The 18,709-nt window shown below is 61.8% G+C and overlaps 1 protein-coding gene across 1 annotated transcript; it reads left to right on the forward strand.

The window, feature by feature from the left end:
- Positions 1 to 898: 898 nt before the first annotated feature.
- On the forward strand, positions 899 to 17,806 carry PI4K2A (phosphatidylinositol 4-kinase type 2 alpha). The gene is made up of 9 exons (XM_078853901.1): positions 899 to 1,333; positions 8,293 to 8,493; positions 8,707 to 8,838; positions 9,368 to 9,521; positions 10,398 to 10,459; positions 14,891 to 14,990; positions 15,332 to 15,465; positions 15,896 to 15,955; positions 16,162 to 17,806. The coding sequence occupies exons 1-9, from the start codon at positions 914 to 916 to the stop codon at positions 16,321 to 16,323; spliced, it is 1,425 nt and encodes a 474-aa protein (XP_078710027.1). The 5' UTR covers positions 899 to 913; the 3' UTR covers positions 16,324 to 17,806.
- Positions 17,807 to 18,709: the final 903 nt, after the last annotated feature.

Raw genomic sequence — 18,709 nt, forward strand, 5'->3', positions numbered from 1 at the left:
AGACTGGTCAGTGCAGTGAAGTGGGGATTTGGGGGAAGCGCAGGCTTGGCCGAAAGAACCGGAGTGCTGGTGGCACCTTCCAGAGGTTTAGGGCGAGGACGTTGGTGCCTGGGGGCCTAGAAAGGGACGTGGGAATTGTAGTCAGTGGGAGGAGTTTAGGGAAGGGGCGTGACCAGCGCACTGAAGAGGTGGAGTAGGCGTGGTTAGCACTGTGACTGGTTGGAGGGGTGTGTCCAGAGTAGGCAGGGGGCGGGGTTCGGGGAAGGGGCGTGGCCATACAGCCAGGAGCTGGAGGAGTCGGCGCCGGCGCGGAGAGCACCGTGACTGCTTCCGGGGGCGTGGCCAGAGCGGGCAGTGGGCGGGGTTCAGGGAAGGGGCGTGGCCAGCACAGAGAGGGGGAGGAGTCGGCGCCGGCGCGGAGAGTAGCGTCACTGATTCCGGGGGCGTGGCCAGAGCGGGCAGTGGGCGGGGTTCAGGGAAGGGGCGTGGCCAGCACAGAGAGGGGGAGGAGTCGGCGCCGGCGCGGAGAGCACCGGGACTGGGTCCGGGGGCGTGGCCAGAGCGGGCAGTGGGCGGGGTTCAGGGAAGGGGCGTGGCCAGCACAGCGAGGGGGAGGAGTCGGCGCCGGCGCCGGCGCGGAGAGCACCGGGACTGATTCCGGGGGCGTGGCCAGAGCGGGCAGCGGGCGGGGTTCGGGGAAGGGGCGTGGCCAGCACAGCGAGGGGGAGGAGTCGGCGCCGGCGCCGGCGCCGGCGCGGAGAGCACCGGGACTGGGTCCGGGGGCGTGGCCAGGGCAGGAGGCGGGGCCCGGCGCGCGAGGGGCGGGGGCGCGGCCCGCGGGGCGGGGCGGCCGGCGATTGGCCGCGGCGGGCGGGTCAGGTGACGCGCGGCGCCCCGCCACAGCCGGCCGGCCATGGACGAGAGCAGCCCGCTGGTGTCCCCGCAGCGGGCCCCGGCCGCCGCCGCCTACGGGCTGCCCGCGGGGCCGGGCGGCGCGGTGCGCGCGCTGCTGCCCCCCCCGCCGCCGCCCGGGCCCCCCCCCGGCGCCGCCGCCGCCGCCGCGCCCTCCCCGCCCGGCTCCCCGCGCGCCCGCGACCGCGAGCGGCAGCCGCTGCTGGAGCGGGGCGCGGCGGGCGGCCGGGGCCCCGGGGCGGCGCAGGCGGCGGCGCAGGCGGCGGCGGCGCAGGCCCAGCGCGAGCGGAACGACTTCCCCGAGGACCCCGCCTTCGCCGAGGTGGTGCGGCTGGCGGAGGCGGCCAGCGAGCGCGGCGTCTTCCCGGAGCGCATCTACCAGGGCTCCAGCGGCAGCTACTTCGTCAAGGACCCGCAGGGGGTGAGAGCCGGGGGGGGGGGGGGACCCGGGACCCGCGACCCGCCCCCCCGCCGGCCCGGCGCCCCCTCCCCCCCCCCCGGCGCCCCGACCCCCCCCCCCGGCGGCCCGGCGCCCCCTCCCCCCCCCCGCCGCCCCGCCCCCCCCCGCCCCCCCCCCCCCGCCGGCCCCCCCGCCGGCCCGGCGCCCCCCCCCCCCGCCGGCCCCCCCGGCGCCCCGACCCCGCCCGGCGCCCCCCCCCCCCGCCGGCCCGGCGCCCCCTCCCCCCCCCGCCGGCCTGATCCCCCCCGCCGGCCCCCCCGGCGCCCCCGACCCCCCCCCCCCGCCGGCGCCCCCGACCCCGCCCGCGCCCCCGATCCCCCCCGGCGCCCCGACCCCCCCTCCCCCGTCCCCCCCCCCCGGCGCCCTGACCCCGCCCTCCTCCCGCTGCGCCCTCCCCCCAGCTTGCCCCCGCCCGCCCCTCTCCCCCCTCCCGGTCTGGCGCCCCCCCGTCCACCTCCGCGCCCTCCCGGCCTGCCCCCCCTGCTCTCCCCCCCCCGCCCGCCGCACCTCCCCGGCGCCCTGACCCCTCCCGCCGGCCCCCCTCGGCCTGGCCTCGCTCCGCCGCTTCCTCCCGCCGGCCTGGCCCCCGCGCCCCCCGGGCCCTTCCTGGCAGCCGCGTAGCGGAGTTTGGGCCTCTCCGGCTTCCCCGTCCCGCCGGCGCCCTCCCGGCCTGCCCCCCCTGCTCTCCCCTCCGCCCGGTGCCCTGCCCTCCCCCACCGACCTGGTCCCGGCCCCCCTCCTGGTCTGGCTCCCCTGTCCCCCTCCCCCCCGCGCCCTCCTGGCCTGCCCCCCCTGCTCTCCCCCCCGCCCGCCGCACCCCCGCGGCGCCCTGACCCCTCCCGCCGGCCTGGTCCTGGCCTCGCTCCGCCGCTTCCTCCCGCCGGCCTGCCCCCCGCGCCCCCCGGGCCCTTCCTGGCAGCCGCGCAGCGGAGCTTGGGCCTCTCCGGCTTCCCCGTCCCGCCGGCGCCCTCCCCTCGCTGCGCCCGGGGGGGCCTGGCCGCTCAGCAGCCCCTGTGCCCTGTAGGGACTCTCCCTCCCCCGCCCCAGGGCGGGGGGCCCGGCTCCGTCTCTCTGGGCGAGGAGGGGGTGTCGGGAAGAGAAGTGACCTGTCGGGGGGCTGTGCCCTGACCGCGCTTCCCCGGGGACTGCGGAGTGTGTCCGGGGTGCGATGCAAGAGCCTGGCCCGCCGTAGGGTGTGGGTCAGGTACCGGCCCAGGCTGCCGGGTTGTGTCCCCGCTCCTAGCTGCACACCCCCTGGGGAGGCTGACCCCCGGCCTGGGTTTATGTCCTGCGCCACTTGTTGTTGACTGCAGAGTGAAGCATGGATTGGGCTCCCGGTGCTGTACACACTGGAGGATCCTGTCCTTGTCTGTGTCAAACCTCCGCCTACCCCACTTGCTGGGACTGCCCGGAGATGGGCCTGCTTGTTGCTAATGGACCCGGCTGCCTCTGAGTGAACCGGGCCAGTGGCTGGACGGCTCTGATTAGACCCCCAGGCCCGGCGGTGGCAGGCCAAGACCCCTTTTGAGTGTGTGAGACTGTGTAGGTCTCCCTGCTGCAGGGCTTGGCTGCCCAGAGTGCTCAGCCTCGTCCCATCTCCTGCAGCGTTCAGTGACTGAATAGCGTGGGCTTAGGACGGGGCTTTCTGGGCTGGAGTGGTGGCCAGGGCCTAGGAAAGTCTGTGTCGCCCTGGGCAGCTGCATCAGTTTAACCGAAGTGCGGCTTTCGACTGACAGGGGTGCCAGCTCTGGGTGCTGCTGATCGGTCTGGGGACCTCTTCTGGTTTTGACTGGGGAGCAGGTTTCAGCTAAACCCAAGTGTCCCCGCAGGTTTGCACTGGTTGTTACAGAGATCAGAAGCTGGGTTTGAATGAACAGTGCAGCCGTCCCACGCAGACAGGCCCAGAGGACATGCCAGTTGTCAGGACTCTGCCACGGAGTCTGACTCTGCGTGCTGGGGTTACATGCCTTGCCGTGGCCATTGTCCCAGCCAGGGATCCGGCGCTACAATCTCCGGGAGGGGCGCCGTAAGGGAGATAGACGCTCTCAGCCCAGGTCTGTCTGTGCTCCTGTCTCATTGCCTCGTTCCCTCACACCCCTATAGGCTTGGGCCTGCCTCCTAACTAACCCTCCCCACTGAACCCTTCCTGAGCCCATGGCTGTCACAGAGCCCCTCTCTCTGTGCCCCGGCCCTGTGGGGTCGCTGGTGCAGACTCCGTGGTATGGTGCTGTGGGAGCAGAGCAAGACATGTTCCCTGCAGGAGGGGGATGGACCAAGCCAGCGTGAAGTCCTCGCCATATCTCCACTCCCGGTGGGTCCGGTTGGCTGCGCTGCAGCATTCTCCAGGGCGCTGATCAGGGCTGGACGTGGGGCTGGGTGGCTGCCTTGTGACTCTGGCTGCTAACCGGATTAGTCTCGCTGCTGGTTCCTGGGGCTCCCTTGTCTATTGCTGCTCCTGGAGCAAGGCTTGGCTTGGCTGGGGTTTTCATAACACCAACTTCCCTGCCCCTGTCGGGGGCCAGCTGGGATTCTGGCTACCAGGTCTTCCACTGGCTGGGTCCTGGGGCGTAGGCGGCTCTGCCCCAGCCAGAGGTGAGGCAATAGAACCAATGAGCAACTTCCTTTTCACCCTGGCTCTGCGCCGTTCCCAGCAATGCAGAGAGTGTGTGTGGGTGGAAGCGTTGTCTGAGGGTGTGGCACTGGGGTTCAGTAGATGGGGGGTTATTCCTGGCTTGGGTGCCTGCCCACCTCCTCGCAGGAGCTGCCCATAACCCTGTGTGTCTGGGGGGCTTTCAGGTGGGACGCAGTGCAGAAGGGCAGGGAGGGTCCTCCAGCCAGGAGATGGCAGAGGCCCAGAGCCCCTGAGTAGCTATCACCGCTGGGCAGCAAAGAGCACTTGTCAAGCACCGTAAGGAATGAGTGCAGCTGAGGGCCTGGCACTGTGGGGCTCGGTGTGTGTGGCTGCTTTTCTGGCCCCCATTGGCCCAATACCTTCTCCCAACCCTGTCCTCCAGTCCTCTCTGCTTTTCTGGGATTCCAAAGCACTCGACAAACAAGGAATGAAGCAGGTAGATCAGTGTTATGCCGTTCTGCAGGCGTAGAAGGGAAGGGACTCTTACAGGGTCACGCAGTGAATCAGTGACAGAGCCAGGAGCAAAACTGACCAGAGTAGCACTGAAATGCGGCCACCTCTGGGGTGGAGGGTCACAGCCCACTGTCCTGTGTGGTGGATGAATGGATGGGAAGTTTGAGGATACCAGGGAAAACCTTACTACAGAGGGAAAGTGCCCCCCTGCTCTGCCCAGCCTGGGTGTCCTCTGGCACTTCAGAGCATGAAGGGCTGAACTGGACCTGATGGGATTCGACCCTGTGGTGCCAGGGAGTCCGACTTTTACACCTGACGCTCTGTCTGCCTGGCCATCCCCTCCCAGTGATGGGGATCTCTGGGAACTTGCGCCAGAATCTGGGCAGGCCACACAGCGCTCCAGGGTCCTGGGCCCCCAGCCTGTGCTACCACCGGTTCCCAAGGGCTCCGTTCTCGGGCCTTGTGGTGGCATGAGGCTGTGGACAGTGGGGTGAGGGGCTTGCCCCCAGGTGCAGGGTCTGAAGTGCCACTGTTAAGGGAATGGAGCTGCAGTGTTCTGTGTGGGGCGCTCTGTCTCATGCTGTGTTGCTGCCCTTCCTCTGTCGCCTGTCTCTCCTCCTGGGCCCCTCGTTCAGATCCCTGGGCCTCCCTGCCAGTCGTGTGCCCCTGCCATTGGGGCCGGCTGCTCTGTGCGTGCAGCACTGAGCACCATGTGTGCGGCGAACAGACCCCTTGGTGCCCACTCCAGTCTCTCTTCCCCTCCCTCAGAGCAGGGCTCTTCCCCCGGCACGCTGCACTGCCAAGGACTTTGCCCTGCCACGGAGCCTCTTCTCCGCTCTCTCTGGGGATGGCCTCTCTGCAGTGGCAGGACAGGCAGCAGGGAGGCTGTGGGCATGCCGTGTGGGGTGAAGGGCAGGGGCCCCGCGCTGGCTGGGGGAGCGAGCCATCGCGGCTGTGCACCACTTCCTGCTTGTGGTCCCAGCCCGAGAAATGCCACCCACTGAAAGGGGACCTGTGACTGAACTGCTGAGACTGCTTGGCTCTGGCCTGGTCCCGAGGAGGGCGGGGTGGTCGTGCCCTGCTGAATCACATGGGGCCAGAACTGGGAGAGGCTGCAGCCGGCTGCTCCCAGCTGGCTGTCCCTCCGCCCCACGCCTGGCTGCTTGTGGTGAGCCCCTGAACCCCTCCCCTGGCCAGTGGTCCTGTGCACAGCTGTGGGGCCTGGAGAGAGCCCCTGGGGCTGAGGGGGTACAACTGACAGCTGGGGGGTGCTGACCATGCAGCTCATGGGTGCCTGGTTCAGGGGCTCAGCCCCTGGCTGGGCACACTGGGGCAGGGGTCGCTGGCTGGCGTGGTAAGGGGAGCCCCTCTCTCCCCAGCTGGAGCTGCCTCGAACTGAGAGCCCTTGAATCTCGCCCGAGCAGCTAGTGCCAGGCCCCACTTGCTCCCTGCAGGGAGGGCAGGCACTGGGGGTGCTGAGCCCTGGTCCCTGAGCTCCCTCTGTCGCTGCCAGTGCCCCCTGCCACGCACTGCTGGGATCCCGACGCCTGCTGCCCTCGATACCCAGCCCTGGCTCCTCTCCCCGAGCTCCCCAGCTCAAACCGGGCAGCCGTCCCTTTCCGTGGGGTGCGTCAATCCCAGACACTGCCCCTGAGAGTCCCTCCCTTTCCCGATGCTCTGACTCCATCCCCTCTCTGTCTGCTGTAGTGCTCTGGGTCCTCCTCTGCCCTGGTGCTGTTGGGGCTGCATTCCCAGTGCGTGGGGCTCTGCCCTGCGCTGGGTTCCAGGGGCTGCTGGGATGGGGCCCCATAGTTTACACCTGCCATGGCCGAGCCAGTCAGTGGGTGGCAGGCAGGAGCCAAGCCTGTCTCCACATGGCAGCGGGCCTGTGCCAGGGAAGGGTGCTCCAGGCTTTGGCAGGTTGGAGCAGGCCCCAGCCTGGGGACGAGGATCATGTGCCCATGTGAGTTGCTCTCCAGGCCTGGCTGTCCTCTGCCAGTCTGACTGGTATGGGCTGGGCCACATTCACATCACTCCAGCCTGGGCAGCATGGGGCTGGGCCAGCTCTCCGCGGGGCTGTGCCCTGGCCCGTGGCCTCAGTGCCCTGGACTAGAGGGGCCTTTGCAGATGGCTCCAGCTCTGGGCTCTGCTGCAGAGACTGTTCCGCCTGGTCCCTGCCTCACCCTGCCCCTCGGCAGGTGCCCAGGGGCTCAGCTGCCAGGCCAGCATGTGTCACTCGGCTGCACTGGGTGTGGTGTGGGCATCTGCTGGGGGCGGGGACTCGCGGGTCAGCCGGTTCCCTTGGATGCAGACCCACGTGGCTCCTCTCACCTTAGGTGCTGAGCCAAGGGCTCAGTGACTCATGGGCTGGTGTCCCTGAAGTCAGGAGGCAGCTGCCTCTTCCCAGGGTCCCCTGCCGGGGGCTGGGGGGCACGTGTCTGGATCCAGGTCATGAGCAGGTCATGCCTCTAGCACCGCTCCCAGGCTCTGGCTGGAGAACGGGGCTGCCCTGACCAGGGCTGGCTGAGTCCTGCCCGGCTTCGAGTCCTTTTGGGTCCTGTGGCTGGACCCCAGTGGTGCACATGTGGGGAGTGATCTTCGTGCGTACCCTCCATGGACCGGGGTTTGTCATGGGGATGGTGAGATGTCCTGTCTCATCCAATGCAGAACCCCCATCCCAGCAGCAGGCTTGCGATGCCCATGTGCCAGGGGGGTTAGAGCCCGGGATGCTCTAGCTGGGGTTCACTTGCAATAGGTCAAGGTGGAGATGGGTCCCCCAGCCCACGAGTGTGTGTCCTGTCCGCTCCCCCCAGAGCCCTTGCATCTCCGTGGTGGTGGGGCCTGGGCAAGGCTCCTGCTACAGTGCCATGGGGACCTTCTTGTATCCACTGCCTCATCCCTGGCGTGGGTCCAGCCCCTGCCTGCGAGCGTCTTCCCTACTGCCTGGAGCCTGCCGTGGGGTGAGCAGGGCTTTGTGGCAGGTCCGGCCCCTCCGCTCTCAGGGGGTCTCCGGCTCCAGGCCTACAGCCTCTAGGGGCAGTGTGCTGGCGTCACTGGCAGAGCAGCACCAAGGCCTCTGGGTGGTGAACGAGTCCCGGGTGGAGCCATGTCCTGTCCTGTGCCCACTGGTCCCTTGGCTCTGGGGACAGGCTGACCCTCCCTGGGCTTCTGGGTCCCGGGGTGACAGGAGTGGCCTGGGGCAGGGGGTGAGGGGGCCTGGGTGGTGCTGCCATTGCTCTTGCTGCTCTCCACGGCCCGGCGGCCCCCAGGGCGGCCCAGGGTGCTGGCCTGCAGGAGCAGGCGGGGGCGGGGAGGGAACCAGTCAACTCATGGCACTTTGGAAGCCCCCTTTGGAGTGGGGATTCCTGGTGCTACAGGGTGGGGTCCCCCCCCCCGAAGGTTTCCAGCCACGCCCCAAACATTCCAGCTCCTTACCGAGCAGCAGGCGGGTTCTGGCAGGCCCTACCGCTGGTCCCGGTGTGGGGGCTGGGCAGCCCTCACCTCCCTGAGCTGCTGCCCAGGCTGTGAGGGGCCTGGCCCGCCGGCTGAGCTGTGGGTCAGCTGGGAAGAGGCTCAAACTCCCTGGTGGCCAAGCCCAGCCCGAGCCAGGGGCCCCGCGGGGGGGGCGGTGTGTGCGCGCAGGGACGAGCGAGGTAGGTGATCCCTGCTGAGAGGCATGCAGTCTGTTCCCTGCTGCTGCAGAGTCCTCCCTTCTCTCCCTGGTGGGGTTTGTCAGGAGCCGGTGGGGGCTCAGAGGTCCGACTGGTGGGAGGTTCGTCCCTGCTGTCCCACATCCCTCCCCTGCAGAGACCCAGCTGCCTCCCTCTGTCTCCAGAAAATCATCGGCGTCTTCAAGCCCAAGAATGAGGAGCCCTATGGGCAGCTGAACCCCAAGTGGACCAAATGGCTGCAGCAGCTCTGCTGCCCTTGCTGCTTCGGGAGAGACTGCCTGGTCCTCAACCAGGGCTACCTGTCCGAGGCCGGCGCCAGCCTGGTGGACCAGAAACTGGAGCTCAACATTGTTCCCCGCACAAAGGTGAATGGGGGGGGGGGCAGAGCCCATCATTGGGTGGGCTGCTTTTCCACGCCCCCGCAGCTCTGCTGGTGCCCTCGCGGGTCCTGCGCTCCTGGGCGTAGGCTGCTGGCCTAGGAACAGGCAGAGTCCCAGCCCACGCTGCAGGAAGGCCACGTCCCACCTAGGGTCCAGCAGCTCTGCCTGTGCTCCGCGCTGACCGCTGTCCCCCCCCAGGTGGTGTATCTGGCCAGCGAGACTTTCAACTACAGTGCCATTGACCGGGTGAAGTCCAGAGGGAAAAAGCTGGCCCTGGAGAAGGTGCCAAAAGTTGGGCAACGATTCAACCGCATCGGCCTGCCGCCAAAGGTAGGGGCTGTCAGAGACCCCCTGGGGCTGCCCTGTGTCCGCAGCCCCCTCACCTGGTGTCACGCAGTGTGCGGGAATCAGGGCCCTACACCCCCACTTCCTGTGATTCCCTGTGACTCTCAGCCAGCCAGTAAAATGGAAGGCTTATTGGAGGACAGGAGCACAGTCCCAAACAGAGCTTGTTGGTACAACTAGGACCTCTCAGACAGGTCCTTTTGGGGGGCAGGGAGCGTAGACCCCAGCCTTGGGGTTCCCTCCATTTCCCCAGTCCACTCCCAACTCAAAACCCCTTCCTGCCGACTCACCCAGCCTCCGGCTCCTCCTCTAGCCTTTGTCCAGCTTCCCAGGCAAAAGGTGTCACCTCGCCCCAACCCTCCTTCTGGCTCAGGTGACAGGCTCAGGTATTGTCCCGGTAGTGAAGCCACCCCCTGCTATCCCATCCCCAATTCAGACAGTCCCAGTAAAACTCCCCTGCCACATCCCCAGGTCAATCCTCCCTGCTCCGTCACACCTGGCCTCTCTGCTGCAGGTGGGCTCCTTCCAGCTCTTCGTGGAAGGCTACAAGGACGCGGATTACTGGCTGCGGCGCTTCGAGGCGGAGCCGCTCCCCGAGAACACCAACCGGCAGCTGCTGCTGCAGTTCGAGAGGCTGGTGGTCCTGGACTACATCATCAGGAACACAGGTGGGGCTGGTGCCGCACCCATGCCCAGGAGCCCCGGCATTGGGCCTTGCTGCCTGGAGGGAGCTGGGGAGGGGGAGAGCAGCATATTGCTGCCCCAGGACGGGGGGAGGGTGCGGAGTCGCTGCACCCCCTGCCACAGGGCAGCTGTGACTGGGGTGGATCACGGCAGCTAACAGCACCACTTCCCTGACACGAATGGTGTAGCCAGGGGAGGCAGAAGGTCATAGCTCAGGCTGGCCTGGCCGGGGCCCTGCGGTTAAAACCCTGTCTGCAGCTGGAATGCCAAGGAGCTGGAGCTGCGGTTCTATCCCTGCTTGGCACTGGCCTGGGCAGGGGGGTTCGTGACTGGCTTGGGGGAACGCTCCCCTCCTCAGCACCGTGCCAGGCAGAGTCTGGCCCTGCTCGGTCTGGGAGTGGGGTGGGTCTCCTGGCCTTGGGGCCTGAGCTTGGTCCAGCTGCCAAGGCAGGGCTGGAGGGGAAGATGCCGCTCCTGGGCTGTGCCTGTGAATGCTCCCAAACTGTTCGGTCTCTGGGGGTGACGTATTTGGGGGCAGCCCTGGCTGGCTTGGGGCCTGGAGCCGTTTCCCAGGTAGAATTCCCTTTGCCAGCCACTGAGCTCCCCCTGGGGCCCTCATGTGTGTGGTTCTATCTTCCCCCTCCCCCGTCCCCTCCCCCCAAAATCCCTGGAGGAGTCTGTGTCCCCTCCCGTGTGCCGTGCACACCCAGAGGGTTACGTGGCCCAGGGTTGCCCTGGTGCTGCTGGAGACTGTGACCCCCCACTCCGTGCCTCGCATGCCCGAGCAGGGAGCTTTGGTGCTGCTCCTCCCCAAACAGGGCAGGTCCTGTAGTGACGTCCACTGGTTCTGCTCCCTGCAGATCGAGGCAATGACAACTGGCTGATCAAGTATGACTGCCCGCTGGACAGCACAAGTGTGCGGGTGAGTGGGGAGGGGGCTGGGCAGGGAGCGTGGGGAAAGTCACTGGACTGTCAGGCAACAGAGGCGAGTTCTGAATGTGCTGAGGTTCTGGGTCTTCTCTCCAGTGGTGGGGAGTTGCCCAGCCCCATGGATGGTTCTCGCAAGCCTCCCCTTCTGGCTGATGGCAGTGTGATTTACATGGACCGAGGCTCTTGTCGAGGGAGGAGCCAGGGCCCGTTCTGTGCAGGTGTTGGCATAGGGATGCAGATGGGGAGCTGGGCTCTGTTTAGGTACCATGTGGCAGGCTGGAGACATGTGCTTGTGATGGTGTTGCTAGGTAGACTCGCCGTCCCCACAACAGTAGTGCTATGTGGCAGTCGAGCTGTGGCTCATTCAGTCTCTCAGCGACGTGAGGGCTCCCAGCCCTGCTGTGAAGCCCCAAAGGCTGTGTGGTCTGAGCCCCAGCCAGCTGCAGGTGGTATTGGCCAATTCTTGGCACTCTCTAAGCAGGAGGGGCGTTGGGAGCTAGAAGGGACCATTGTGGGCATCTCATCTGACCTCCTGTATAACACAGGGCAGAGACCTGCCCTGCAATAATTCCTAGGGCAGAGCTTCAAAAACATCCCGTCTGGATTTAACAATGGCTGGTGATGGAGAATCCACCCCGAGCCTGGGAAGTCGTTCCAGTGGTTAATGTACACCTCATTTCCAGCCTCTATCTGTGTAGCTTCAACGTCCAGCCACTGGATTGAGTGAGACCTTCTTTGGCTGGACTGCAGAGCTTGTGGTTAAATATCTGTCCCCCTTGTAGGTGCTGACAGACAGATCGAGTCACCCCTTAGCCTTCTCCTTGTTAAGCTAAATAGATCGAGCTCCTTGAGTCTGTCACTATCAGGCAGGTTTTCTAATCCTTTAATCATTCCCGTGACTCTTCTCTGACCCCTCTCCAATTTACCCACATCCTTCTTGACTTTGTGTGCACCAGAACTGGACACCAGTGCCAAATCCAGAGGTAAAATCACCTCTCTGCTCCTTCTCAAGTCCCCTGTTTATGCATCCCAGGATCGCATTTGTTCTTTTAGCCACAGCGTCACCCTGGTATGTTTAAAAAATATAAAAAAAAAAAAAATTAAAAATAGAATGAATGGAAGAAAGGGGAAATTTGGTAGAAATAAATATTCATTAGAAGTTGGGAATTGTAGAAAATGTGATAAGGGAAGTCCAGGGAGACGCAGAGAAATCCATGGCCAGCAGAGTGAGGGACAATAAGGAGGAGCCTGACAATGGTATTGGTCCATTGACAGATGGAAATGGTGGTAGAATTATTAGTGATAATGCAGAAAAGGCAGAAATGTTCAGTAAACATTAATATTCTGGGGGCAAAAAAAAAATTATATCTCATTGTATGGAGACAATACTATTTCAATTCACCTTGTACCTCTGGAGAGTGTTAGACATTAGTAAAGTTAGACATTTTTAAATCAGCAAGTCCAGGTAACTTGCATTCAAGAGTTTAAAAAGAGCTGCCTGAGGAACTCGCTGGACCATTAATGTTGATTTTCAATAGGTTATGGAGCACTGGGAAAGTTCCAGAAGACTGGAAGAAAGCTACTGTTATGCCAATTTTTAAAAAGGGTAAACAAGATGACCTGGGTAATTATAGGCCTGACAGCTATCCTGGGCAAGATAATGGAGTTGCTAATGCAGGACTCAGTTACTAAAGAACTAAAGGAGCATAATGTAATTAAAGCAAATGAGTTCAGATTATGGAAATTAGATCCTGTCAAATTGGATATATTCTTTGATGGAGATTATAAGTTAAGTTGATAAAGTGGACATAGTGTACTTAGATTTCCAGAAAGCCTTTGACAAGGTCCCTCACCAAAGGCTCTTACGTAAATTAAGTTGTCATGGGATAAGAGGGAAGATCCTTTCATGGATTGAGAACTGGTTAAAAGACAGGGAACAAAGGGTAGGAATAAATGGTAAATTTTCAGAAAGGAGGGGGTAACTAGTGGTGTTCCCCAAGGGTCAGTCCTAGGACCAATCCTATTCAACTTATTGATAAATGATCTGGAGAAAGGTGTAAACAGCGAGGTGGCAAAGTTTGCAGATGATACTAAACTGCTCAAAATAGTTAATACCAAAGCAGACTGTGAAGAACTTCAAAAAGATCTCACAAAACTAAGGGATTGGGCAACAAAATGGCAAATGAAATTTAATGTGGATAAATGTAAAGTAATGTACATTGGAAAAAAATAATCCCAATTATACATACAATATGAGGGGGGGCTAATTTAGCTACAACTAATCAGGAGAAAGATCTTGGAGTCATCGTGGATAGTTCTCTGAAGATGTCCACACAGTGTGCAGCGGCAGTCAAAAAAGCAAACAGGATGTTAGGGAATCATTAAAAAAGGGATAGAGAATAAGATGAAGAATATCTTATTGCCCTTAAATAAATCCATGATACGCTCACATCATGAATACTGCGTACAGGTGTGGTCCCCTCATCTCAAAAAAGATATGCTGGCATTAGAAAAGGTTCAGAAAAGGGCAACTAAAATGATTAGGGTCCCATATGAGGAGAGATGAAAGAGGCTAGGACTTTTCATCTTGGAAAAGAGGAGACTAAGGGGGGATATGATAAAGGTGTATAGACTCATGAGTGGTGTGGAGAAAGTGAATTAGGAAAAGTTATTTACTTGTTCCTATCATATAAGAACTAGGGGCCACCAAATGAAATTAATGGGCAGCAGGTTTAAAACAAATCAAAGGAAGCTGTTCTTCACTCAGCGCACAGTCAACCTATGGAACTCCTTGCCTGAGGAGGTTGTGAAGGCTAGGACTATAATAGGGTTTAAAAGAGAACTGGATAAATTCATGGAGGCTAAGTCCATTAATGGCTATTAGCCAGGATGGGTAAGGAATGGTGTCCCTAGCTTCTGTTTGTCAGAGGGTGGAGATGGATGGCAGGAGAGAGATCACTAGATCATTACCTGTTAGCTTCACTCCCTCTGGGGCACCTGGCATTGGCCACTGTCAGGAGACAGGATACTGGGCTGGATGGACCTTTGGTCTGACCCAGTCTGGCCATTCTTATGTTCTTAAGGTAATAGTGCTTATGAAACATACTTAGACTTCTGTAAGGCATTTGACTTGGGACTGCATGACATTTTGAATTAAAAAAAAAAAAATGAACAATATAAAATTAACCTGGCACACATGAAATGGACTAAACGCTAGGTAACTGATAGGTCTCAAAATGTCACTGTAACTGGGGAATTATCATTGAGTAGATCTGTTTCCAGTGAGGTCCTGCAGGGATCAGTTCTTGGCCCTACACAATGTAAGTTTTATCAATGACCAGGAAGAAAACATAAAATCATCCCTGATAAAGTTTGCAGATGACCCAAAATCTGGGGGGGGTGGTAAATAGCAAAGAGGACAGGTCACAGATACAGCGTGATCTGCATCGCTTGGCAAACAAGCACGAGTAAACAATGTGCATTTTCACGCGGCTAAATGTCAATGTACACACCTAGGGACAAAGACTGCAGGTCACACTTACAGGCTGGGGGACTCCGTCCCGGGAAGATTCCTAACGTCTGATTTATACTCATTACTATCAACTCCCCCGTCTCCCATTTGTGTGTACTATCTCATTATTTGTTATAGCTGCTGTCACTTCCCCCTAAACCAGTTCAGTTTTGTTTAATCAGCGGAACCCTCTTCCTCAATTGTGGCGCTTGGGCCATCCAGTGAAGTGTTCTTAAATGATCCCCAATGATCATTCACATTGGTCTCATTAAACTCTCCCTCCCAGCTGATTTGGCTCATCATTGTTTTTAAGCTTTGTGAAACTGGCCTTGTTAAAGCCCCAAGTATTTATACCACTGGCCTGGGCTTCTTTCTGCTTCCATGTTATAAGTGTGATCAGTCACGATCACTTGTACCTAAGGTCCCATTAACTTCTAGTTATGTGGTCAGCTCCTCCTTATCTGTAGGACAACGTCTGCTAGAGAATTCCCCCAAGTTGGCTGCAGCACTTTGAGTTTGGAAACTGTCATTAATAATGGTTAGAAATTCCAAGGATGTCTTAAAGCTGTCAGCAGGAGACCTCCGGCGCATGTCACTCAAATCACAGTCCCCCCAATTATGTGGCTTTTTCCTACATGTTAGAGACAGGTGTGTAAGGAGTCGGTCCCCATGTGATTTGAGTTCAGTGCCAGCCCTGACCCCCTCAGTGCAGTGCACCGGCTCCTGTGCCCAGGGCAGTATGTTGGCAGTGAGGGGAGTCTGGGATGAGAGCGGAGGAGCCAGGCAGCAGGTGGTTCAGAACAGAGGAAGTGCCCGGGGCAGGGACCAGGCTGCATGGTGGTGCCAGGGGTGAGTGCTGGGCTCTGGCTTCCCTGCCCCTGGTGACTCCTGATCGATTTGTTTCCCCTGTAGGACTCTGAGTGGGTGGTGGTGAAGGAGCCCATCATCAAACTGGCTGCCATAGACAACGGCTTGGCCTTCCCCCTGAAGCACCCCGACTCCTGGAGAGCATGTAGGTCCCTCTGCTGCGCTCCTGCTCGCGAACCTGGGGCCAGCCTGGTGCTTTGACAACTTGTCTTATGCTGGCAATCCCCCGGGCTAGGCCTGCAGCCCCGCACCAGCTCCCTGGAGCCAGCCGGGCACCATGCTCCCAGAAGCAGCAGGGTGGCCTCAGTTCCCCCTGGGGGCTGGGAGATGGTTCAAGGGGTGGGAGCCATGGCAAGAGGGCTCATGCCAGCCCCCCAGCGGGTGGAGCTGTCCCCAGGGCACCAGGCTGTGACCCCCATGCCATCCTTCACAGGCCAGGGCTGAGCACATGACTCTGACCTCGGCTCCGGCTCTTCCCCCCCCCAGACCCCTTCTACTGGGCATGGCTGCCCCAGGCCAAAGTCCCCTTCTCACAGGAGATCAAAGACCTGATCCTCCCAAAGGTTTCCGACCCCAACTTCGTCAAAGACCTGGAGGAGGATTTGTACGAACTCTTCAAGGTCAGGTGGGGGCCTGGGAGGGAGGGAGGTCTGTCATGTAGATGGGAGGGGCTGGCCTGGGTGGTGCAATGAGACCCTTTCAGAGCCAGGGGGTGGGGGGCTCAGCCTGCGTGGGGTGGGTTTTGCTGCATCCTGCTAGCACCTTCTTGGGGGAGCAGAAATCCCAGGCAGCAGCTGCTGTCAGGGCAGGGGCCTTGCTGCCTAGGGCCCGGGGGTCTCGCAGCAGGGGTCTGCGTCCAGGGTCTCACTGCCTTGGTGAGGGAGACGGGTGTGTCACTGCCGGGGGGTGGGGCGTGTCGCTGCCTTGGCGGGGGTGTCTCGCTGCCTGGGTGAGGGAGGCAGGGGTGTTGTTGCCAGGGCCTGGGGTCTCACTGCCTTGGGGGGTGAGGGGTGTCTCGCTGCCTGTCCCTCACTGCCGTTTCTCTTGCAGAAGGACCCTGGCTTTGACCGGGGGCAGTTCCACAAGCAGATTGCTGTCCTGAGGGGCCAGGTATGCTGGGAAGGCCCCTCTTGGTGGGGCGGGGCAACGGCTCCCTCTTGCCCTGTGGGCAGGCATGGCAGGGGCATGCTGGGCGCTGCAGTGTGGGACACTGGCCTAGTGCCCCTCAGGGGGGACAGTGGCCCCGGCAGTTCCCTGGTCTGCGGTGCCTAGGGCAGGAGTCCTGGACTCAGCATCCCTTCTGCTCTGTTGCCTAGATCCTGAACCTGACACAGGCCCTGAAGGACGGGAAGAGCCCCCTACACCTGGTGCAGATGCCACCGGTGATCGTGGAGACGGCACGCTCCCACCAGCGCAGCGCCAGCGAATCCTACACACAGAGCTTCCAGAGCCGCAAGCCCTTCTTCTCCTGGTGGTAGCTGGCTGCTGGGCCCCCTGGGCTGGCTGGAGCAGTGCTGGCCTGCTCCTGTCTGCTGCTGCGGACCTGCAGCCAGGACTCTACACTCCAGGAGAGGGCAGGTGCATCTGGGGGAACTTCCAGCTGAACTCTGCCCGGGCAGAGCCATGGATTCCCCGTGCTGCGGGGCTTGGACGCAGCCTGGCAGAGCCCAGCTCCAGCTGCAAACTGCCCGCTCAGCAGGAGTCCTCAATGCAGCTGCTGAGTGAGTGGAGCCGGGGCCTGCCTCCTGCATGTGGTTCTGAGCCCATCTGCTCCCTGCTGGGGCTGGGATCCGCCCACCCCTCAGGAACCCAGGCTGCTCGCTGACTGCAGGGGAATAAAGGCAGCCAGTGTCAGCTGGAAGTGGCCCTGCTGGGCTGCCCCCCCTCCCCACTGGCTGTTTGGAGCTGGTGTCCCTGGAGAGGAGGCATGTGCATGAGTTGAGGGGCTGGCACAGGAGACCCAGCACGTGCCCAGGGCTGAGCTGGCAGGGGGCAGCAGGCCTGGGGGTGCCCCAGACAGCTGCGCTATTGAGTGTTTGTAGTTGCCCTTCCTGCAGAGGGGAGAGCAGGGGCTGGAGACTGTGGATCCCAGGGAGCGCTGAGCACCTTGGCACAGTAGTGATGCATGCTGGGACCTGGCCCCACTTCATAGGAAAGCTGAGGGCCCTGGTATGGGAGCTGCTTGTCCCCCTTCCCCACTGGGCACAGGGTGATCTATCCTGGTTTAGCTGGCCTGCCATTATTCCACCCTCTCTCCTATATGAGGGGCCCATGTTCCCCTCTGCTCCTGCCCTCAGGCTGCTGGGCAGGCCCTCTGTCCAGGGGCACTCGCCCTCTGCTCTGCAGGCCCTGGCTGCATGTTGGGGCAGCCTGGCTTCACTTCTCAAGGGAGCCATGCCAGCCCTTCCCAGCCAGGGGGGAGTTCAGCCTGGCATGGGGGGGCTGGTGCCTGCTAGGTGAGCTATGGCTGCTGGAAGGGTTCTGGCTCCATACATCTGTACGGCTCCCTCTTCCCCACCCTGTTGCTGGTCCTGCAGCCAGGCGGCTTGCCTCATGGGCACTGCCCAGGGGCAGTTCTGGGCATCATACAGCTGGTTCCCAGGCTGGGCCTGGGCCAAGCTCCTCCTCCTGGTCCTGCCCCAAGCCCCCTGGGGTGGCCTAGCAATAGCACTGGGGCTCAGGCTGTGCTGCCCCATTGGGGCAGGGGGGTTGGGCACATTCCCCTCCATGAACGGAAGTGGGTGGGGGGAGTCAGGCTCTGGGGCAGGCCTGGGCTGCAGTACCTGGGCCCCTGTGCGCTGGAGCTGGCCAGGGGCTTCGTGGGCTGTGGCCACTGCTAGCAAGCCGGAGGCAAGATTCCATCTTTTTGGCGGCTGCTGCTGCTGCAACCTGACCTGTAATGTATCGTTCTCATGCACTGTTGAAATGTATGTAATGTATTTAAACCCATGCACCAGCTGAGTCAGACCTGCCTTTCCCTGTGGGGCTCTGGGGGTGGGGAGAGGTGACACCTGCTGCAGCTGGGGGGTGAGTGCCCCTCTGCCTGTGGGTGCCACTTGCTCCTGTCTGCCCCTGGGGGCTGTGATGTGGCACTTATCAGGCAGGGCCTGTGGCCTACCACGACCTGTCACTGATAAGTCTGGGCTGGGGGTGCTGTCCTTGCTCTAGTGCCCCAGGGAGCTACTCTCCTGGGCCTGAACCCAGCTGCAGGAGTAGGGGGAGCTGCTGCAGCCAGGCTGGAGCAAGGGGCAGCAGCTGGGGGCTGTGCCCTGCTGAGCTGGCTGCGGTCAGTAGAACAGGCCCGTCTCCCTGAGGCCCCAATGCTTCCAGCACCTGTGCTGCTGTAGCTGACCTGCCTGCCATGGGCACAGGGCAAAGCTGCTGTCAGCTGTGAGGAATGCCCTGCAGAGCTGGGCATCTAGGGGTGCCCCCTGGGGGCTGGCAGCTGTGGGCATGCTGCTTGCTGCCTGAAGCTAGAGCCCTGTCTGTCAGGGCCTGTGTAAAGTGACCCCTCCCCCTGCATTAGTGGGCTGGAGGGGGGTGGGATCTGGCGGGAAGGGGTCAGGGAAGGGCCTGAGCAGTGTCCTCTACTTCCAGCTGAGGAGCATGTGCCATGTTAGGAGAATCGTGCTGGCTCCCTCCCCACAAGAGGCAGCGGGGCTATGAGCCCCCTGTTGAATTGGCTGCCAGGCAGACTGACCCCACAGAGGGAGAAAAGCACCCCCCCTACCCCACTGTAGTTCGTGTCCTTCAGCCGGGTGCATCTGAACTGGGGCTTTCTAGCACTTCCCCTGGCCTTTCCACAGCCCTCGTCCTGCAGGAGCACAGCCAGGGCCTGGGGAGTCTCACAGTGCAATGGGCTGA

This window comes from Lepidochelys kempii, chromosome 7 (assembly GCF_965140285.1).
Source record: "Lepidochelys kempii isolate rLepKem1 chromosome 7, rLepKem1.hap1, whole genome shotgun sequence".
In the NCBI taxonomy this organism is placed as follows: domain Eukaryota; kingdom Metazoa; phylum Chordata; order Testudines; family Cheloniidae; genus Lepidochelys; species Lepidochelys kempii.